The sequence below is a fragment of the Amphiprion ocellaris genome, chromosome 20, assembly GCF_022539595.1.
Source record: "Amphiprion ocellaris isolate individual 3 ecotype Okinawa chromosome 20, ASM2253959v1, whole genome shotgun sequence".
NCBI classification, from domain to species: Eukaryota; Metazoa; Chordata; class Actinopteri; family Pomacentridae; genus Amphiprion; species Amphiprion ocellaris.
The window spans coordinates 25,179,370-25,203,402 of record NC_072785.1 but is presented as its reverse complement, the minus strand read 5'-3'; the positions used below and the strand labels follow the sequence as shown (position 1 = coordinate 25,203,402).

General features: G+C 40.3%; 1 protein-coding gene across 5 annotated transcripts in view; it reads right to left on the bottom strand.

Annotated features, from left to right (window-relative positions):
• actn1 (actinin, alpha 1) overlaps positions 1-24,033 on the bottom strand; it is an 82,995-nt gene that overhangs the window by 38,015 nt on the left and 20,947 nt on the right. For all 5 annotated transcript variants that reach the window (XM_035955608.2, XM_035955607.2, XM_023286673.3 and 2 more), the window contains exons 2-5: positions 9,361-9,475; positions 8,829-8,948; positions 1,451-1,537; positions 726-813 (exon numbers count right to left, since the gene is read on the bottom strand). In XM_035955608.2, the coding sequence (XP_035811501.1) occupies positions 726-813; positions 1,451-1,537; positions 8,829-8,948; positions 9,361-9,475 (410 nt within the window). The remainder of the gene's footprint in view (positions 1-725; positions 814-1,450; positions 1,538-8,828; positions 8,949-9,360; positions 9,476-24,033) is intronic.

The window sequence follows — 24,033 nt, the reverse complement described above, 5'->3', positions numbered from 1 at the left end:
AGTGGCATTTGGTGATATTTGGAGGGCAGAATGATTCGTACTTAAAAGGCCAATAAGTTCTGTCTTCTGTAAGGAACCTAGACCTGAGTTTTACTGCTCTTTGGTTTCTTGTGTCAATTCACCATTAATCGTCAACATCCTTAGTACCTTTATTTAGCAGCAGTGTCGAGAACAAACACATTACTGTAATCTTATCACATCTGTCTTTAATACAGTCAATTTAGCAACCACATTACAATTATTAGTCAGTTCCAATCATGATTAGTCTCAAAATCTATGCACATAGAAACCAGGTACATGCACGAGATACAAGCTCAGAGAACAGGTAAAATAATGGGTTGCTTTATGAAAATATATAGTACCACTTAGCCTTTTAGGTGAACTGGGTGAAGGTCAACTCAAAGTCTATAATGTTCAGCTTAAGCTACAAGCAGGAACCTTTCAGGAACACCTTGAGGAACAACCAAAAACTGCTCTGAGCTGATTCCATTTTTCACAGATGCTGTTTTGGATGTAACTGGTCAGTTTAAACAATGAAGTGGCAAATACAGAAATGTATAGAAGTAAATATTTCCACTCAGTTTAGACTAAATAAACCTGAACTAAAGTGAGGTGATGGTGCTTCTGCTAATTTTCCCTGCTCAGTGCCAACATTCACCCACTTATGGCTTTGCGTTTGGTCCCACAATCTCATGCTATTAACTGTGACTGCAACTGGGCATTACCTGATGTGAAAGTTCTGGATGTTGACATTCTTGTAGGGTGCAGTCTTCCTCTGGCACCACAGCAGGAGGCCCTCTTTGGCAGATGTCTCTGCGGTTGGGGAGAAGGGATCATTGTGAAGTCGGAGAAACTCTCAGGCTTTTACTTTGACCGACTCTCGACTAATCCCTGTTTAGTGGTGGATTAAGTGGAGGTGAAGTGAATGGAAAGCATGTGTGACTGTTCGGATGTTTCATGCTCTCTTGTTTCCACTGGATACCGGGAGGTGTTTGGGTTTGTGTCGCACCCACATGGTAAAGCAAAATACTCTAAAATACACAGTGTGGAAATCTTAGGCCAAACAAATCCAGTCTGATCACATCTGACATTTAAATTGGATTACAGTGTAAGTGGATTATATACGTTAACCATGGATGGGACCATATCGCAAACATTTCCACCTCGATAGAAAAAGAGCAGTCTCTGACACATTCTTATTCAAATTAACGTGCATTATCTCCAGTCTATATGTGGCATTGTGGAGTTTTTTTAAGCTCAGTGCGATGCGTGACAAAGGTCTTAACGCTGAGACACTGTGTCAATGAAAAGTGTTTTCAGTTGCAAATGAAGACAGTGAGCAGGAGCCCTTTTCAATAAAGCACATGAATAAGAAGCGTGTGGAAACGTTCCCACTTGCACACACACACACTCACGCGAACAAACACATACACACAAATACACACTATACCTTCCACAGAAATGTCTTGGATGGCGAAGCGGAGGATTATGGTCCAGATCATTCCCAGGGTCATCTTAGCGTTGCCGTCTACGATCTCTGCAAGAAGGGCAAAGCAATAACATTTTAGGATTCACATTTTTAGCACCTACTTATAATTTATATTCCTCCCATCAGACAGACATGTTCAATAATGACTGATTGAGATATTTCCATCCATCCATCCATCCATTATCTATACACCGCTTAATCCTCACTAGGGTCATGGGGGGGCTGGAGCCTATCCCAGCTGACTCAGGTGAAGGCAGGGGACACCTTAGACAGGTCGCCAGTCTGTCGCAGGGCTACATACAAAGACAAACAAGCACTCTCACATTCACACCTACGGGCAATTTAGAATAATCAATTAACCTCAGCATATTTTTGGACTGTGGGAGGAAGCCGGAGTACCCGGAGAAAACCCACGCATGCACAGGGAGAACATGCAAACTCCATGCAGAAAGAGCCCGGGAAAGCCGGGACACGAACCAGGGATCTTCTCGCTGCAAGGCGAAAGTGCTAACCACTACACCACTGTGCAGCCCGAGATATTTCCAGGTAAAAAAAAAATGCCTTTATGTCCAAGTTCAAATTGGGCTGTAAATGAATAAAAAGTAAAAGATTTTTGGCCACACTAGCTGTATGGCTTTGGGGATGGCAATGTTGGTTTGTCAGTGAGATTTTTAAAGATAGAGTATGCAATTCTGATCCAGTACACACTAACACCTCCTAATTATCCACTATGGTGGTACACAGGCCTGGCTTTGTAAATTAAAAACAAAAAAAGCGTCTCTAAATGATCCACACAGCAGGTTTCTAACATGTCCTGTGCACATTCATGTTCTTACACAGAACAAGGAAAAATGTCAGCCATCTAAAGACGCTAACTACAATTCAACAATTTCATTCAGCAGACGCTTCTATCCAAAGCGATGTACATCTGAGAGTTGATTCAAAACAACCAAGGACATAGTCAGGAGAAAACAACCTGGATAAGAGCAATAAAACAAGTTCAGGTCTGATAATAGGACCGTGGTGCCTACAGGTAGTGCAGACGTAATAGGATAGCTAAATATCAACAAATTTTCTCCAGAGTCACAGACTACACCTATAATGGATTGCTATAAAACATATGTGCAGATAATACAGTCCCCAATGGGTACATCCTGCTCACTTCAGCAACTTCACCTTTTGTGCAACAAGTTAACATTTGGGATTTTTAGCAAAATATCTCAACAACTATTGGTTGGATTGCCAAGAAATGTGTTGTCAGTATCCATGATCGGTATCCATGATCGCTTTTATTCAGCACAAATTCTATCCTTTGGTTCATGACATTTTTATGCAATTTAATGCTTTATTTTTCACCCTCACAGTATTTCATGTAGTGCTAATTGGCATATGTTAGCATGTTAGCATATTAGACCAAGATGGCAAGCATGGTAAACATCACGTTTGTGACTGAGTAGGCTGCTTTGCTTGGAAAGATTCAAAACTGAACGGGAATATCTCAGTGGTAATCATGAAAAAAGGTGATCAAATTCTCTAAATGCTAAGGAAAAGGTCTTATCTCCTTTAACGTTTGGTCCTAGTTGTCCCACAATTCCTTGCAGCAGCAACATTTAAAGCGTTGCATCATCCATGCCAGACTCACAACAACTTCTACTGTGACATGATTAGTGTTTAGGAAAAAACCAAGGATGTAATTTTTGGACTATTCAAAGGCAACCTGCTCGACGGAGGCATGTTACTGTTGTCACTGTTAACATGTTAGAGTGCTGATACTCAAAGCACTGCTGTGTCTAATGAAAGGTTTCTGTCCACCTGTTCAAGTCAAGTTTAATTATACTAGTGTATATTCCAAAATCACAAAGGCTTTTCAAACTGCACATCATATGACACCCTCTACCTTAGGTACTCTTAACTTAAATCCCTCCATCGGGCACAAAAAGAAAAGAAGTTCCACAGATGTTGTGTGTAGACCAGGTGTGGAAAGCAACCAAGGACATTTACTTAGGTACTGCACTGAAGCAGGACTACAATTGTGAGGTACGTGTCCTTTAGCTGAGTAAGATATGATGATACGATGCAGCGTGATACAGTACAAAATGATATAAACAACAGCATACGATGTGCGATGACACCATAAAGATACAACACAATATAAGATAACATGAAATAATACAGCATGGTACCGTGCGATGAAATGCAATGCAAAGCCATACAAAATGATGTGATACGTTACAAAAAAACACAATACAACACGATACAATAAGATAAAACACACTATAATATAATACGATACAATACAGCACAATACAATACGACGTGATGCAATACAATACATTACATTATGATGTGATGTGATACGACATAATACCATGTGATAAAATGCAATGCCATTGAACACGATACGAAACAATACAACAATACACAGTACAATATGCAACACAATACAATACTATATAACACAATATGACGGAAAACAATACAATTCATTATGATGCTATACGATATGCTACGATATAATATGATGTGATATGATACGATACAAAATCATATGATGCGATACGATATAACATAACATGTTATAGCACAATACAATACCGTGCAGTATTATACAACACGGTACTATATGATACGACACAGAAAGATATGATGTTATACAAAATGATTCACCATGACACAATGCGATACAAAATGATGCACGATGATATGATGTCATACAAAATGATACAACACGATACGATGCAATACAAAATGATATGATGTCATACAAAATGATACGCCACAATACGACCTCATACAAAACGATACAATACGATACAAGGTCATACAAAATTATATGACGTCATACAAAATGACAACACAATTCGATGTCATACAAAATGATACGCCACAATACGACGTCATACAATGATACAACACGATACGAGGTCATACAAAAGGATATGACATCATACAAAATGACAACACAATACGACGTCATAAAAATGACACATAATACGTTATACAAAATTGTACACCACGATACGATGCCATACGAAATGATACAACACAATACGATGCAATACAATACACCATGATACAACACGTTATACACGTGTTACAATGTAGCACGATACAATATGACGCAATACGAAACAACATCATCCGATTCGATACTATGTAATACAAATCAATGACATGCTGCCCTTTAAAGAGCCTTTCAGGTCAGGAAACTGATTTGACACAGTAACAACCAGATAATCAACATCTTGTCGACTCAACAGCAGAACTTCCTCTGAATGATTTTCCATACAGGCTGTGTTTAATCTCAGTGTTGTAGACGGGCAGCTGAAGCAGTAAAGCCTTTTATGAATGAAACGTGATGATTCAATCATTTGAGCCTCGGCCCGCTAAGCTGTCAATCAATCTGTGAATGAACCGCTTGTGTCCAGTCCTGTCTGAGTTGTCGATAACGAAAATCCCCTTCAGCGGGTCACCCTGTTAGCCCGCCCTTCAACAATCATTTGTTTCTGCCTCTAATCCAATAAGGCTCGGAGCTCGGCACCTTCCAAGACTGTGACGGACAAACTGGGACTGCGAGATGCCAGTCAGATGTCTGAACGTTTAACGCGTTGTGAAAGACGCCGCCAATTAAATTAGGAGGCGGAAAGAGTGGAGCTGGGTTTTGGTTGAGGCTGACACATGCAGATACATGTTGAGATTAACTCTAATGAACATGATTGATCCACCTGGGGGAGGAACACAAATCCTGTTAATTCCATTTGAAACTACCTCCCCCCTTCTTTCATCCTTAACCCACAACAAACCCCCTGATGAGTGGTATAGGCCTGAGCCGTGGACCAGTCCGACCAGCAGTTAGCAGGACCAGGAGGGGATTCAAGGAGGATAATCTGTCTGGAATGCTGGTCTGGATCAGGAGCCTTCAGATCAAGCTCTGCTCACTACAGGAAAATATTCCACTTTATGAAAGAATTTCTGTCCTTCTATGAGCCAAAAAGTCATCTGCTAGTAAGATTATACAAATTTATGAAACGACTATAGATTAATCGAACAGTTGATCAACAGAAAATGACAACAAGTGACCTTAAAGTGCCAAAAAATTCACTGTCTCCACTGTTTCAGAAAAGAATATTTGTGACTTTTCATCGTTTTCCATAGAAATAGATGCCTCATTTTCGTTTTTTTGACTGAAGGAACAGAGTAACTTCTGCTTACTACAGTGGAATCTTCTTTTACTTCACTTTTGAAGACTTATTTGTACAAAAAGTCTTTATTATAAAATTCTGATTTTTAGGTGGACTTTTGATCTTGGCAGTTCCTATATTTAAACTTGAGGTTCATGCATTGTTTTTATATTTAATGGTTGATATTTTTGTATTTTTCTCACAAATCAATTTTTGTTTTTAATTTTCATTATTTTATATGACTCTTTATATTTGTACGTGCTTATTGTGTTTGTTGTGCACTTTAAAATAATAACAAACTATTGTTAGTAGCTGTTCTACAGTAGCACAATGTATTTTTTCCTTATTTCTGATGCACTGACCAAAATATTACAAGATCAAAGGGCACAGCCATATTCAAAGGCCTATGCTCCATTTGATGATATTCTCTATATCTTTCACAACCCAAACCAGATTTGCACCGAAATTTAACTGCGGGAAAAAAATTAAATAAAATAAAACAGTAACAAACTAAACTCCTTTGGCAAAGGAAGTTATTACAGAAAAAGTCCTTTCTTTTTTTCATGAACAAACATGCTTCTTGTCAGTACACGTGAATAAATGTCACTTTTTTCTGTCCAAAATTGGCAAAACTATGATTTAAGACTAAATGAAGCACAAACGATTACACGTAAAGTCAACGGGATAATTTGCAAAGTGATTCACTGAATACATTCTAACATATCATTCATGTCTCTCTCCTCTCATTTCTTGTCATCTCTCTACTGTCAGCCCATTAATAATTGCAACAATATCACCATGAATATTAAATATATATATATAAAAGATTACAAATTTAGTTGAACAATGCTTATCAAATTTATGTACTTTGATAACTGGTTCTATGAAAAAGTTTCTGTGCAAGAAAAATGAATTTTGCCCTATTCAGGGTATGGACATCCACACTATCAGATATTTTTATTTAATATTTTTAAAAATAAAATGAGACTTTTACGACTCAATAATGAGAGAGATTTCTGTTCAAACCCTTATTAGAAAGCAGAGAGAAAACCACAGAGCCATGAAGACAGTGATATTTGAAATCATTATTTAATTGATCCAAGTTAATGGAGATGCGGCAGAATTGCACACTAGTCTGATTTTTATAGTTTTAATTTGTGTGACAGTAAAGACTTGAAGGGTTTAACACCAGGAGTCAGACGGATCAGAGGTTAACTTAAGTAGGGTGCATTGGGGAGGGAAACTCTGACCCACTCTGATCTGAATTAAATAGGGTTTTACTCACTGTAAAGATGAAAGGGCAGCATAAATGCATTTTTTCATTTTTTTTAAGGCAGAAAATGTAATAATAATACAATAAAATAACTCTTAAAGACATTTAAAACCCTCATTACTTCTGTTTATCTCATTCATCACAATTAATGCTGGAGTCCATTAGTGTCCAGCTCTAAAGTTGAGTTTATTTACAAAAAGTGCCTAATTTGGCTTTCGGCAGACATTCTGACATATAATAGTCCTTTTAATGACAACAAGATACTGAAACAATATTGACAGAAACCTCCAGATGGGAATGTTGAAGCTGTTCTTTTTGTAAATAAATGATCTGCAACATAATCACTTCATAAACTATTCCTTAGATCAGTCTAACATTTGATTGTGTGGTCAGTTAGAGTTGAATTGTGTGTAAACTTGCCAACATAGCAACAGAGGTCACAGCTTAACTATGCTCATCAAAATTGCCCTGTGCACTGCAAAAAGAAATTATGTAAGAAAGGGGTAAAAATCTGCCAAAAACAAACAAAAAAAATCATGAAAAAATTCTGGTATACTGTAACGATCAAAAATAGAAAATAACACAATATATCAGTAAAACAATTATATTTTTGCTGATTTAAACACAGTAAAACTCTAAATTAATATTTTTCTGTGATTTTATGAGATATTTTCTGCTGCAGTAAAAACAGCTTTCATGGGGACTATTTCTTCAGAAGAAAGTAGTTCCTACAGAAAGTAAATTCTGTGGATGATCCAGAGTAACCAAGATTCAAATGCCATCTTTCAAAGCTCAATAAAATGTCTGTCCCTGAATCGATTCTGCAACATAAATCTCAGATAATTCCAAACTTTTATACTACAAACCATCCACAAGACTTGAGCAGAGTGATATGTGCACTGGCTGAACTATTTTGGGATCATTTAGTGGATGCCAAAGGGAAGAAAACAGTGGACGGACGGACGGACGGACGGACGGACGGACGGACGGACGGACGGACGGACGGACGGACGGACGGACGGACGGACGGACGGACGGACGGACGGACGGACGGACGGACGGACGGACGGACGGACGGACGGACGGACGGACGGACGGACGGACGGACGGACGGACGGACGGACGGACGGACGGACGGACGGACGGACGGACGGACGGACGGACGGACGGACGGACGGACGGACGGACGGACGGACGGACGGACGGACGGACGGACGGACGGGACGGACGGACGGACGGTATCGGGACGGGACGGACGGACGGAACGGACTGGACGGGACGGACGGTACGGGACGGCACGGGAACGGACTGGACCGGAACGGGACGACGGACGGACGGACGGACGGACGGACGGACGGACGGACGGACGGACGGACGGACGGACGGACGGACGGACGGACGGACGGACGGACGGACGGACGGACGGACGGACGGACGGACGGACGGACGGACGGACGGACGGACGGATGAGTGTTTACTCTGTTAAACACTTGTTTACTCTGAAGGGAGGAGGACGGACATCCCCGAGTTATTTGTGCTGAACAATGAGCAGCCTTAGCCCCTCGGGTGTTTGCTGATCCTTAGATCTAGTCTCAGAAAATGCACTGCAAAGCACAAACCTGCACCGGAACACTCAGGAATAAGGATCTCATTAAGAGCACAGCAGCCGGCGGTGCTGCCATGGTAACGAGAGGGAGGCAGGGAGGCCGCAGGCGACATTATGCATAACTATTTACAACACTACAGTAGCTATCGACCCGGCTGATGGCCTAATTAAAATCAATCTGAGGCACAAACAAACCCAGACAAGGTCATTATGGAACATGTCGGACCCTCGTCTTCTGGCAGAAACATCATTGGAAGACAGAGACGTGACATCACTCACCTTCTGCTCCAATAGAAACCAGCTTTACTCCTTTGCTGGCGATGAAGTCGAGCGCTTTGTTAACGTTGGAGATCTTGTGGACTCTCATTTTGCCTCTCTCTGGTTTGGCCAAGCGTTCGCCTGGACGGGAAAAATGTTGAACAGAAACAGGAGGATGTTGCTTTAAGTGCTCATGTTTAAAATAACATTTTGTTCCACGATGATACATAAAATATGAATGTTGTTCAGGTGTAATTTATTACCTTTTTTCTGTCCTCTGCTTTTAGATTTATCAGCAGTTTATCTACTAGCTCAATCAAATTGAAGGGATTTAATTTAATCCATCTTTTAACTCAATACATTACAGAAGACAAAGATGTTTAAACTTCATCAATGGAAATCAGAGTGTAATCAATCTTTTCATCTCACTCTGAGGAAGATAGTAAAAAAGTACATTTCCTAAAAGGTGGAATGATTCTGCCATCAAAAATCAACATGTGACAATGGTGATTTTTTTAATCCAGGTAGTCCTGTTAAGTAAGGAGGTGTTTACCTGAGATGACCTCCAGCAGCAGCATGAGTTTGAGTCCGTCCCGGAAGTCCTCCTCGATGTTCTCGATCTGCGTCCCTGCTTTCCTCAGGTGAGAGTTACACCAGGCTGTAAATGTCTGCAGAGACGAGAGAAAAAGAAGGCAAAAACATCAGTTGCTGCTCAGATCATACACTTAATCTACAGCCAAACAAACGCTGTGTGTGTCTGAGCTGTGACTATAATCCCAGCTTGAACCATCCAGGTGCTTACAGGTGCTGCCAAGTTGGTTTGTGAAGACACCAGAGTTTCTTTACATTTGTTAGTATTGCAGATTTATTCAATTTTACAATCTGTTTGCATTCGCACTAGTCCAAAGAATTAAAGTAAGCAAGGTTAACAACATCACAGACAGGATAATATTTGGTTCGGTAAACATTTGTGTAGAGAGAAGTGAAATTTTGGTCGATTCAAACCTCCCACATTACACCAAGACATCTACAGCACAACGGTACTTTGAGCTAAATGCTAACATTAGCATGCTATGCTAGCTTACTAATGTCAAACAGGTGCAATATCATCTTACTTTAGCATGTTAGCATGCTAATATTTGCTACATCGCTGTAAACACAGAACAGAAAGATGTAGCTCATGAGAAAACCTTAGTTTTGCAAGAATTTAGTATTTAGTCATAAATCAGATTAATTTGACCTGATGATGGCACTAAGTCAAAAGGATAATGAAAGGTTAATCAAAGTAAATACAATTTATCTACTGGAAACTAGGGCTGCAACAAACGACGCGTCGACGAATCGCCTGAGCACGATACGTCATCAAAAGCGGAAGTGAGCGCGCAATGCAACAGAAATCACCGTCCGAGTGGAGCGCGGAACACGCATGGACATCCGCGCTGTATCGTGCATATATAGTATATGCACGATGCGGCGCGGATGTCCGCGCTGTATCGTAAACGCGGATGTCCACGCTGTATTGTGCGTATATAATATATGCATATACTATATATGCACGATACAGCGCGGATGTCCATGCGTGTTCCGCGCTCCACTCGGACGGTGATTTCTGTTGCATTGCGCGCTCACGTCCGCTTTTGATGACGTACCGTGCTCGGGCGATTCGTCGACACGTTGTTTGTGGCAGCCCTACTGGAAACCATTAACTTTTATATAAAATAGTTGTTAACATTCTCAGTCAATGTTGACGTCCTCAGAGCCATGCCAGGGCAATCATTCATTTAGGTGCACCCATGGTTTAGGACAAATTAACTCTTTATACATCTATTTCATGAGCTGAAGGAAAGGGACAAGCAAATCCAAAGGTTTCAGACAGAATCCTGCACATTCATCAGGCCGAATGAAGATCAAGCACCAAAACTAAATACATTTTTTAAAATTACATTATGTAGGAGCCTGCTTTAAATTTAAGTGCAAAATCAGGTAAAACTGTAAATAATGTACATCAGAAATTACTATTTTTACAGTTCTTTTACAAGCATGGCCATCAAATACAGTATTTAAGTGTATTTTAATCAGAAAAAAGCAAAAATTAAAGATAATTGCCATGATTTTAAGTTGTTACACTTTTTTAATGTTACACTATTCCATAATTTTTTGACATATTTTGCTGGTATTTTTGCTGCCTGATTTTTACTGGGGTTTTTTTTCCTTTATTTTTTTTTACACTGCATATGACCAAATGACAAAAATATACAGTTTTCTTTGTTTTCTTTTCATTTTCTTATAGTTATATCACAACAATAGTATTGTTTTACAGAGATGTGCTATTATTTCAGAGCAAAGTTAGAAATTTTAGGGATTGAAAAATTGCAAACAATTTTTACGCATTATTATACAGATTTCCCTGTTTTGTTAAAGTACAGATAACAGTAATTAAAAAAGTAATTTAAAAAAAACTTTGGCCAAACAATGCATTGCTTAACAGATATTTGCTTGGTTTTTCACCAGTTTTACAGTTTTTCTAATGTTTTGAACTATTCCACCACTTCTATGTTGTTTTGTGTTTTTTTCTGGCAGCTTAGATGCCATTTGTCACCATTTGGTTGCATTTTTTTTTTCAGTGTGATTCATTTGCCAACAGAAGAGAGAAAGCATCCAAGGAACAAAGAGACTGACAGCATTATTAAAAAAAAAAAAACATCTATACACATTGCGATAGTATTGGTATTATGAAGTCTTTTGGCCATAATAATCATGTAGAGACAAACTAATATCGTAACAGCCCAGATCGGAACCTTAAAAATGAAATTACAATGGAGATCTGCTGATCGACAGACATGCCCCCTGCTGGTTTCTTCACATTCTCCCACCCTGACACCTTAAGTTCGTAAGTTCTGCTCCTGCGTCACTGAACCTCAGCACACTGGATCTTTGTACGCTGCATACAGTAGGTGTAGCGGGCCTTGCATTCTCTGGCACTGCTGGCATGCAAACGCGCTAACGGAAAACATCTGGAGCAGGATCCGAGCCGCCCAACGGGAGCTGGCATGAGGAGTGGGCCCGCCGTGCGCCCTGCTGCGAACGCCTCTTTACGAGCTCCCGGGTTAATTACACCCAGCGCCCAAAACACCATGTTTCCACCAGAGAGCCGGATGAGGACCTGCAGGAGCAGCGCCAGGCGTTTATGAAAGCCAGCACTGTCTGTCACTGGCCGGCCTTCCACTGCGCGGGAACAAAAGCCACTTAAAAGTCGCTGGCGAGCTGCTTCGGAGCACTTGTGGAACTTCCGCAATGAGGTCACCCTTTAAAGTAGAGCGGTGGCGTGAGGTTTACACGACTATCAATAAACCCGAGTGTGGGGGAGCTGAGTTTTAAGATGTGTGCGAGTTTGCAGGCATGTGGTGGAAGTTTGAGCCAAACAAAGGCAACTCTGTGGATTGTGTAGAAGATGTAAAAGGAAAAGCACAGATTATATGGTGTTTTATCTCCAAGGGCAAAACTGACAGAAAAAGACAAGCGCTGAAGATTTAACATCAGGCACACGCCCCGAAAATACTGTATTCCTGCTCAGTTACTCATGATTTAAGCCCAACAGGCCTCTAAGATATTTCAAATAATCCTGATCAATAGTCTCTTTAGACGCTTGCCAAAGATGTTAAACTGTTGAGGCAGAGCTGTGGTGTCAGCAGCTCGTGTGAATACTGTATAATTTAATCAAAGATAAGGGTGTTTGCTGGCTCTGCAGGTTCACATTTTCACAATGTCCTGTTTCTTTTTCATGTAAGATGCCATTGTTGATGAGTGTCAGCCACTTTTTTCTTTCCCTTCCCCTTTTCTGGATCACTTTCCCACCACTTTATCAAACACAAACACTTCTAAAAATGCCAGAACGACAACTTCAAGTGCAGTTGGGGAATTTCGCACAACTCCAAATGGCAGCAAGTTTGACCTTTAATCATGTTAATGTATCATCAGGAATCTGCAAAACAGTCTTCATACCAAAAGACTGAGACCTTTAATAATGTAGCTCAAGTTTGGTAAATGCGGTTTAAGGCAGAAATTGGAATGGGATTTGTTTTAGGTGAATAAAATGAGCACATTTTTCACTTAAAACTCCTGCTTAGTGCTGCTTTAACAGGAGCAGACAGCTGAAAATGTCAAAAAGCTTCGAGTCAACCTGCAAAGAGCGCAGTTGTGAAGAGGACTCAAAGTTCACAGAAGGAATGTTAGCTTGTTAAACTCTCTGGAAGGAGGTTTTTGGCTGCTCTTGGTTGGATGCCGGGCCTCCTCCTGACCAGAATTAGCCGGCCCTCCTGCAGCTCCTCTAACTCTCCGGGTCACCGTGGAGTTTTGGCAGCGACATGCCGTCCCGGCTGGCAGCCACCTGCACCGTCACATGACCCCCTGGCTGTGTTATGGTCAACACTCGCGGCCCCTTCAGGTGCTCTGGGGCTGTTGGCGGGGCAGGACCCGGAGTTACCGGTCCGACGAGCAGAGCAGCAGTCAGACGGGGCATCGACATGAAAAGCTGCAGTCGGTCTAATCTCACAAAAAAAAATCAGTGCAGCCAATTCTGTGGAAGCCACTTCTAGATGCTATCAGAGTTCAGAGTAATGCAGGTTATTGGATTCAAGGGAACTTTGCTCTTCAGCACGAAAATAGCATTAAGAGTTTGTTTGTTTAGTCCTAAAAGTCTGTTAACCCTCTGAGCCCCAAAACCCACTGACAGGTTCAAAAGGAATATTATCTTTAAAAAAAAAAAAAATCACAAAAATGGCACAATTTATCCCAGATAGAAACTGTAAAAATAGAAAAATTCATCAGATTTTTAACTTTACAGTGGTTCTAGAACTAATCATGTGTTATGTGGAGTTTCATCAGGAAAATTAATCAAGTCTAAGCTCAAAATTGTACTATTTCATCAAAGTCACTGTATTGGACATATCTCGCTGTGAAAATTAAATATTCTGTAAAGAACTAAAAATTCAGTGTTCCTCTGCACCACCAAGAAGCAATTAATGACTCAGCTGAGACCAACAGTCATGCCACAAAAATTCAGCGACTTTTCGGTTGATCTGCAGGCAGTGTGTAAACAAGTCAATAATGTAAGCAGTGAAATATCTATAGTATGTAGAGACACAATTTTTTCCAGTATTGGCAAATAAAACATATTTCTTTTCAACTTTTGTACAATGAATATTCAAAGATCTCTAACTTTTGCTCATATTTGTTTTTCTTGTATTTTATTTCTGCAATTCAAGGTATTGTAACTTTGTTATACTGAACTAACAGCACTGATGAGTTGTCTCTACTTCTAAGCCATGGTTTTTCTGTTGAATAGAGATTCAGAACTTTGTATTGCTTCTTTGCTTTTTTAAAATAATTTTTCAATCCTCAACTGTATAATTTTCTTTGGAACTGTAAGAAAAGATATTAGATTTCTGACGTGGACATTACTTTTGTAAGCATGCAATTAATACTATTTTTTCAGGGATTTTACTGAACATTATCTGTAATTAAACAAAACAAAGAAAAGTGCAAATGAAATATTGAATATTTTTCAATCTTTAACATTTTTTTATTTTTAAAAATAGAAAATAGCTGTAAAATAATAATTTCACTGATTGAAAGATGAAAAATAGTGTGCTTCTACTGTGAAATGTTGCAAAAACATAATTGCCATTTATAAAAATACAGATTTTTGACATAGGTGTGATTTCCAGTTTCAGCATGTGTTTCTAAAGTAAAAATATAAATGTAAAAATTTAATTTTACTAAGTATTCTCCATAATTTTACAAAACGAGGAAAATAAAAATGGAAAATGCAAACAAAATAAACTGTAAAATAACAGTAAATATTTCAAAAGATTACAGTTAAAAACTACTTAAGACAAAAACTTTCATTTATACCATGCAGGCAACCAATCTTGAACTGAACACATTCTGAGGTCAGAACTGTGATTCAGATCATGAATGGAAATTCTGGTACAAAAGATCATCAAATAAACTTTTGGCCAGATCACCAACCCCTAATTCTTTTTCTAAAACGAGCCAACTCTTTGAAACAACAGCTGTCTCCTGGAAATGAGATGCTGCTTTCATCCAGCAGTCTGAAATCAGGTATCCACAGGTTCAACAATGACTAAGAGCTGCATGAGAGCTTTGCCAGACTGGGAAAGTGTAGCAACAGCAACAATTACCAGCATTAGGTAACGGTGACTGCTGCCTTCTGGCTGCTTCTCGGGATAGAAAGTGACAGCAGCACTGTGCAATTAACTTCCCTGTGACTCCAGCTCAGCTTTGCAGAAGATTATCAGACAGGCTGCACAACATAATTAATTGCAGAGGTGGTTGACTGAAGGAGAAAACACGTCCTCTGAGAGTCGCGTTGTCATCGGCTGCAGAGAGAGTTGCAGGCGTTGGGTTTTCCCTGAGCAGACGTCTGTATATTTATAGCTATAAGTGGAGGCAGCGTAAACATGTTCTGAATGAGAACTACGAGCGAAGCATCGGCCCTGAATGCTTGTACAGTACCAGATACAGTGTGTGGTGTCATTGCATTCAAGTTGTAGTTCTGCTGCTGTAAACTCACTGCAGAGACTCTTTTTCCCCGCAGTGGGGAAAAGCACAGATGGAATTAATGATGGCACAGTTCCACTAAGTGTCCCAGTAAAGCCATGGCATCGGACCAGAACGTACAAAAGCAGGACCTCCCTTAAGTGGATTGCAGCCACCACTAATACACCTGCGCTCTCCAGACTGTGATGAGTCAAAACGTCTGCAGAGGAAATCCTCTGAGGGAACAGAAACGGGACAGACGGCGAACAAGTCGCCTCAACGCTGTAGTTTACCGACAGTCTTAGAGGAGGAATTAGCCTCAGAAGGCAAGCTTCAATGTATCCGTCGAGCAAATTCGAAGCAAACTTTAAAATTTGTTGCAAAAAAGAAAATGCAAATTAGCTTCCTGCATTAAATAGGTTGCATAATGTTGTCCGAAGGTGGCGATATACGCCACATTAAGCTGTAATAAACACAGTAGAAGAAGTAAGAAACAATATGCTGTTTGCAAACCACTAAAAAACACAACTAAACAAACAAAACTTTACCTTCTACAGACAAAAATGGAGGGAAATATTCAGAAACAGGTTTCAGCCTTTCATGTTAGCTGCTATTGGACACGTTTCATGCCAAAGTCCCAGAATTTTTATCACGCGATTGTTAGTTGCAGCTTAGTCCACACTGGCTTTTCAGTTGCATCAAGAAATGTGGAATTTTTCCTTTTTTTTCATTTTTTCATTCAATCTGGTAAGAGTAAGTGGCTTATTTTGACAGATTTTTAAATGACAAATGTAGAATAAAGTTATTTTAATGAAATATCATGAGATTTGGCTATGCTTCCCAATGGAATGGCATATTAGAAATGACTAGTGGCAAAAGGAACAAAAAAAAAAACAGCTGATCAGTTATGTGAGTTACATCATTAGATCAAAATGATTGAGAATAAGTATTTCTATCTACCGATATGTGCATTAACTAGTTTTTGAAAAAGGTAAAAACCACCACAAGCAAGCGTGAAAACTTTTTTTTTGCTCCTGGAAAGTCAAAAATGACAAAATTCCTTGTTTTTACAGTTTTTGCCTCTGATAATTGATGTAATTTCTAGTTATTTTTTTAAAGATACGATGTTTTTTAAGCTTGCTTGTGGGTTTTGGGGTCCAAAAGGATAAAGTAGGGAGCTAACACAAAACTTTTATCTGTCTGTGGTGTTGGATCAATGACAAAAGGATGATCTAACCCACATGAATGCGTCAACCTGACCACAAAACACTCAAGAAGAAGCTCAAAAGCAATTTCAATTACAAGCGGCTGTTAAAAAGTTGTTGCCTTGGGCATGAAAACAGCTTTCAGGCTGTCTGAATGTGTGTGATGGCGTTGTCCTTGCACAGTTTGTGTCAGTACAGTATGTGCTGTGAAACTCTCGGCTGCTAACATGTCTGCTTCAGAGTCCTGGAGACCAGTCGCTGCCTGAAACTCTCTCATTACTGCAGTTAAACACAGTCTGCTTCAGCTTCAACGTGTCGTGTAGCGCTGCAGAGTGAAAGTGCGACTGACTGACTGACTGTCTGTGGGAGGGACTGGAGGGTTGTAAATTTTCTGGGCCTCTCTCCCCCTTTTCTCTGCTCTCTCTGGTCTCAGCCTCCCAGAACCGAGGCGGGCTGTAAAAACAACAGGGGTCAAGAGCGGCAGGAATCTGCTCCGCATCAACTCGGACGAAAGCTGCCAGTCAGCATCATTACATGCAGCGTTTTTCCCCGAGCAGCTATTGAAGATACAACTCAGCAGACTGCACGACTCAGCCTGGACACTGCTCTCAGTACAGTGGTGTTAATTAGCAAAGAATAAAAATAAACTAGTGCTTGGCTGCAGACAGTCAGGCGAGTAGATACTTTCATATCTGGAGCAAACAGCTTAGCATACAGCAATGCAAATTACACCCACAAAACCACAACTCGTCTTTTCTACATTTTTTTTTAAACAAACAAGATGTTAATGTTAGTTAGCAAGCATTTTAAAGCAGGTTTTGCTCTGTGTTTGGACAGAGCAGGTCTACATGCTTCTAGTCTTTAAGCTAAGCAAAGCAAAGCTATGTAGGTGCTAGTAGTAGGTTCATATTTAGCATAGGGAGTGGAACAGATCTTGTCTGCCATAAGAAAGCAAATAAGCATATTTCCAAAATACCAAACTATCCCTTTAAGCACATAAATGCATATTTTGGAGACGCTAGTTTGATCAAAAAAATTCCCAAATTTTGAGTCGACTTATTTGCCATATGCTACTAATCATGCAGTGTGTATTGTATATTAGTATTACACTGAGCGCTCCTTGGTACAAGAACTTCATTTCAGTACAGATGAAAATGAACATTTATCAACATATTCATCACCAGCGTCAGACAAAGCTTGGACTTTAACTCAGAATTGATTTGTTTTATTTCCTGCTGATTAACTAATCAGTCCCTCATGACTAGAAGGAGCTTTACCTTTTTACCGCAGCACATTATCTGAAATCAATTCTCACGGTGTAAACCTGCCACACATTGTCCTTCTGCTTAAAAAACACACTTTCTGCTGCTGTTCCTCTCCACATCCCCCTCCTCCCTACCTCCCCATTAATCAGCCTCAGTTAGGAAAATATTTCCTGCCTCCCTGCCAGCTCCATATTAGTACAATCCTTTTACTGAAACAAGCCAGCTCATGAGTGCAAGCCCCTGCCATATCCGAGCACTCGGGCAGGCAGACAAGTTTCGTTGAGAGAGGAAAGGCAGACGTTGCTGGCAGAGCGTCCGACACAGGAAGGCGGTTTTCAACACCGAGAGCCAGTTTCTCAAGCCTCCAGCTTCAGGGCCTCTCATGTCCCCAGAAACCCCAGAAACAGGCAGATAAATTGCTAGAAAAATGTCTAGAAATATATCTTTCCAGCGTCACATCCAGAATGTTCAACCAAGGCGGCAAATGGAGTTTGAAAGTGGTGGTTTCTTTTTATAATCAAACTCACAACCTCGCCGGCTGCATTAATGAGAGCGAACACTTTGTGGATGAGCCGAGGGGGTAATGGGCCTCTGAGCATCCCAGGGAGGTAAAAGCGTCTATTTCTGCTGCTTTCTCAGCTCATGGGGGCCCAGAGAGTGCTGCTGGAAAGAGATTCTCATGCCAGGAAAAGTGAGCCGCTAACAGCTCCACAGCACCTTCCTCCTCCTCAGACTCCCAGATGACTTCCTGATGTGTGATGGATGAGGGCATCGCGTTTACCAGACGAGTTCACCGAGAGCATGTTCTCGTTTCAAACGGCACCCTGGAGGGATTTAGTGCAGGAAGGGAGTGTGGTGCCTTGCTCAAGGGCGTGTCAGTGCTAAATGATAAGGAAAGGAAGAGCCTGTCTTGTTTTTAGTGTTATGTCAGACTCTTGCTACGGTTTGGATTGCTACAATAGTCATGTTTCCATATGTTTGTCAAGCGAATTTGAAGAAGACTTTGAAAATGTTACAAAAAAATTGCGAAAATACAAAGTGGGCTTGTTTCCATTAACTGCTTTGGAGTGGATAGTGTTGTCAGAAGGTGGTAGTACAGACAGAAACAGAGTAGAAGAAGTCAGGTGTTTGCAAACAACTAAAAAAACAAGAAAAAGAAGTCAACAAACTGTCAACTAGCTTAATCTTGTATTTGTTCTTTCATGTCAGCTTGTATCGGTCACGTTTCATGCTGTTCAAAGATGAATCCAACAAAAGAAACAGCTGATCAGACATGTCAGAAACTTTTCTTTGCAAAATTGGGGAAACTGTGTCAAATTAACTTTTTCCAATGTGACAAGGGATTGCCTGAATAAGTTTGTTTTTGCTCTCGATCTGATTGGAGCCATTAAATATTCAGTATCTGCTAATATCAATAACATTTTCCTTGGTATTACATGCTTATAGTATCATAGATTTAAAATTCCTTCATGTTGGACAGTTACACTGAACTTTGTACTATGTCACAACCGGTAAAATCTGGTTTAATACTGGTATGATGGCTCGATATGAATATTGGTATTGTTTTGATCAACCTTGTATATATTGAAAAGGGCATCTTTTACCAGAATGTAGCTTTTTCTCTGCATTCTGGTCCTTAAATTACATGCAAACTCAATTTTAGATCACTAAAAAACAGACTTCTTAAAGGGTGGGAGGACTTACAAACTCTGGTTTTTGGAAACAATGACGCAGACACCCAAATTTCCCTTGATTTGTCACATGACTCTAAAACTAAGCACCCAACCCTTTGCAGCCTGTTTACACTGGAATGAGCGCGAATGGTCATGTAATATGTGTTTTCAGGCGTGATGTTTTGTGATATTTCAGAAATTATTGTAAAACACTTGTTTGGATGATTTTTTTTTTGCTTTTCTTGTTGACATAACCTCATTTTACAAACTTCCTGGTGCAGTTCTCAAGTTATCCACTACTTAAAGTCAAAATTTGCAACTTTTAATGCCTAAAAATGCAAACAAAAGTGTCAAAGATGTTCTGGCAACTTAACAAAATATACAGTTCTAAATCAAATCTCTAAAAACATGATGCTTTCTGATGAACTTTGTGACTTTATCCATCCTGAACTTCACTGGTGCACATTTGCATCTCAGGGTCTGCATCCTACAGTAGAATTTGTCAGCGTTGCCATGACGATGAGTGAAATGTATTCACCGGAAAACTTTTGCGGTAACTTTTGACACCTACAGGGGTTTGGCTGAGCTCAAGCTGTACAGAAGAACTTCATCAATATTCTAGGAGGCGGCTCAGCTCAGTCAAAAAAGACACAAGACATGAACTAAAACCTGAAATACTGGAGCTCAAACAGCCGCGATGCTTCCGTCTGACAGCGCTATCAGCTGATGTTGGCCTCGGATACACTGGAGGTCACATCCTAAAGTCGCTATCATCCCAAGAATTGACAATGGAGGTCTGGCAGAGCGAGCAGAGAGCGATTCAGATTACTGCTGTCTCGGTTTGGAGGCTCAGCGGGGAAAAGAGCTTGGCGGGTCGAGCCAAACTGCTGTCTGGACGTTGTGCTGTGGCTCCGTGCATCTGGCAAGCAGAGCGGCTTAAAAACACACAAAAAAATCCATCTCGGCAGCAAACTGAGGGGGAGGAAGGAGAGAAAACTGACAGCGCAGAGAGGAACAACTGTGGTACGAGAACAGAGATAATAAAAGGCCCAGACGACACAAAGAGACGTGGGAACGTATAGACTGAGAGAGGAGGATAAAAATCACATTTCCCTGTCGAATCATGCTTTTGAGCAACCCTGAAATTCAGTATTTTTACTTAACATGATTACGCAATGTATAATTTACCGTATAATAATAAAATTTCAGGTTGAAATCTCTTAATTTCTGTGGCAATACCACAAACAGCGGATTAGACGAGCAAATATGCGCTGCTCTGGAACCGTCTTGATGTTTTAAGGAAGAGAGAGTCAATTGAGGAAACAATTCACTGAATAGAAAAATTCAGTTAGTTAACAGATAGGAGCTGATGGTCTGTTGAATTGAACTTATCAGAAAAAAACATCTTTTATGGTGAGAATAAGTTTTGTTGTGGCACTTTCAGGTCAAACCCGGAACTAAAACCCAAAGTAACTAAGTACATTTACTCAAATACTGTACAGATTTCCACTTTAGGCTGCTTTCTCTTTCCACTCTACTACATATCAGAGAAATTTTGCATTTTCTCCTTCCACTACATTTAAGAGTTTACACAATAATATAACAAACCTTTAAGATACAACACACTTTTAAACCAGAAATAGCTGTAGAAATCCTCCCTGTTCTGCAGGAATAACAGTAGAAACTTAAATGTAAACAGCATCATCAATATTATTTGCAATATTACTTTTCTCAATAGTTTGTACAAAATCAGTTTTAGTATTATGTAGAACACTTTACTTTCAAGTGGAATATTTAATTTTTCTGGTGCAATATTTCAGTTTCATGTGCGATATTTCATTATCATGAGTAATACTTTACTACCTCAGTATCATGAATTAGCTTATTTATTTTCATTTTTAGCATTGTACCATACCTATATTTTATTGTTTTCTGTCAGGCACTGAATTTATCGTGTTATAAGATAAATTCGGTGCCTGACATATCGCATTTTAAGAAATGTTCAAATGATACAATATTTCAGCAAAAATCAAAGATTAGGCCAAATCTAAAAACACAGATTTGTGTATCAGAACTGCTTTCATTAATCGGATTTATCTGCTGTCGCTGTACTGAAAATTGTTAATACGTAGTTCAAACCTGGAGCAGCTACAACAGTAACATGCTGCTGACACACTGTACTTCACTATTAATAACCTAACACTGTCACATATAATAATGTATCAGTCAGAGGAACCAAACCAGGGCTTTAACTTGAATTCTTTAATGACATGTAGCTGCTAGTACTTATATAGTTTTATTTAAATAGGATTTTTCATATGCAACTTTTACTTTTAATAGAGTATTTTTATATTGCTTTAATGGTACATTTATTTAAGTAAACAAAGTGAACACTTATTTCACCTCATGTCAGAAAACCGCTGCAGATCCTGGATCCAAAAATGTGAAAAGTTCAGTTTTAACTCTAAATAATGTGGTTCAGCTGATCTGGTTGAAATGTTGGCTTGTTTACAACCTGTCTGTTTATTTACATATGTTTGGATACAATATTACCACAACCAAAGGAAATACTGGCCAAAGCTACAAAATAAAGAGAGCCAAGTTGTAATTGTCTATTCATTTCACTGGTATATTAAGGGATTGTGATGCCACCAGTCAATGAGATGAGTAAACAAACAAAGAAATACAACAGGGCTGTATAATAAGAGCCACAGCTCCATCCAGTAAGAACAATATGACCTTTTTCTGCTGCTGAACCTCAGCTGCAGTGCTGCTCTAACAAGGGAAGGACAGGATTCTGGTCCTGAAATCCATTACTGGGAGTGATCTGAGAGGTCAGAGGTCATCATTCACCCTCCTGTCTGCTTCCTGTAAAGCTCACTGGATGATTGAGTCCAACTACAAACACTGACGTCCAAACACTCGACTCTCTGGCTCCAAAAACACTTTTAGAGGCTCAGATGAGGCTGCAGATGTGACACGACTCTACTTCCATCCTGCAGCTGGTCCAGTGTGACGAGCCAACATTTAGTTTAAATGTCTCTGTCTATATGTATATGTGACTTTCTTTATCACAGTTTCTACCTCTTTCATCACTCTCAAGTTTCTGCCACATCTGCCACAGTTTCTGGCACATCGTCACTGTAGCTATGACAACTAGTGAACAGTACATCAGCTGCCTGCTGCCATCCTACTACAAATCCACCGTTGCAGACTTATTGGGACTTATGCGTTGGAAATGATACGACAGCTGAGCAGCCTTGGCAGAGTACTGCACTCCCTGAGTGCTTTTCTTGTTTTTAGTAATTTAGTTTTAGAGGTTTCATCCCTTTTTTTTTTAATCTGACAAACAATAGAAGGAGCAATATAAAATAAAGTGATAAAACTTTGTCTTAGTTCAATTTCAGAGTATCTGATCAAAAATTGAACCAATAAGCCACAAGATCTGACCAGCACAACTAATAACAGATTTTTGCTGTTATTTTCATTGTGTTCTTTTTTTTAACAGTTTTTGAATGGTACAGTCTTAAAACACATTTTCAGGCTTCCTTACCACAAGAGTTTCACTGTTTTACAGGATTTATTTGTGCCAGAGCAAATGAAACAGAAGCCACAGATCTGTTTGGTTCCCAGGCTGCTAAAATGGTGCAGTCGTATAAACCGGCCTCTCAGATTGATGAAGCTACTCTCAGTCCAGACCCTCCTCTTCCTCTCCATGCAGTGTCCAGCCTGAGCCTCCCTCCTGCTCCAGCAGAGACGAGGAACTTTCTCTTTCCTGCAGCCAGTGATGGAGTGCGACAGTCTCTCAGGTGCAGCTTCCATCCCAGCAGACGCTCAAACAGGCTGTTAGCGCAAAGCTGCCGACTCAGCGTGCCCATTCCATTACACTTATCTTTGGCCTGCTGCTGCTGCTTCAGCACATGTGTGTGCACGGCGGAGAGCGTGCACATGTGGATGCACCGCAGAGAAGAAAAAAAAATATGCTAAAGCGGAAAGCTGCAGCCAGATGCACTCCGACACGTGCAGTTTGCAGACGGAGTTTGTGTTCACGAGCCAAAAAAGTGCAGATAGACGAAGAAAAGCCGCCTTTGTGAGCAGCAGACTGATATTTACTCTCCAGTGGCCCTGATGCATATTCATGTGTGTGTGTGTGTGTGTGTGTGTGTGTGTGTGTGTGTGTGTGTGTGTGTGTGTTACATTGAGGAGTCAAAAAAGTGTGGTAATGGCTCTTTCCTCCGCTGGGTTCATTCAACAAAGAGCGACTCGTCTGTGAAAATGCCGCAGAGCAGCCGACACCGGGCGGTTGCCATGGCGACTGCGAAAGCCACGGAGATCCACAAACAAACAGCTCGGAGGCTCTTAAGAACTCCACGTTTTACACACACACACACACACAGACACAGACACACACACACACACACTACACAACGCAAGTTTGCATGCAGAAAAACGTCTGCGAGGAGGAAGAGTTCAGCGACCGGTTTCCTCCACGGTTCGCCTCAACGTCAGATTCAGCAAATTT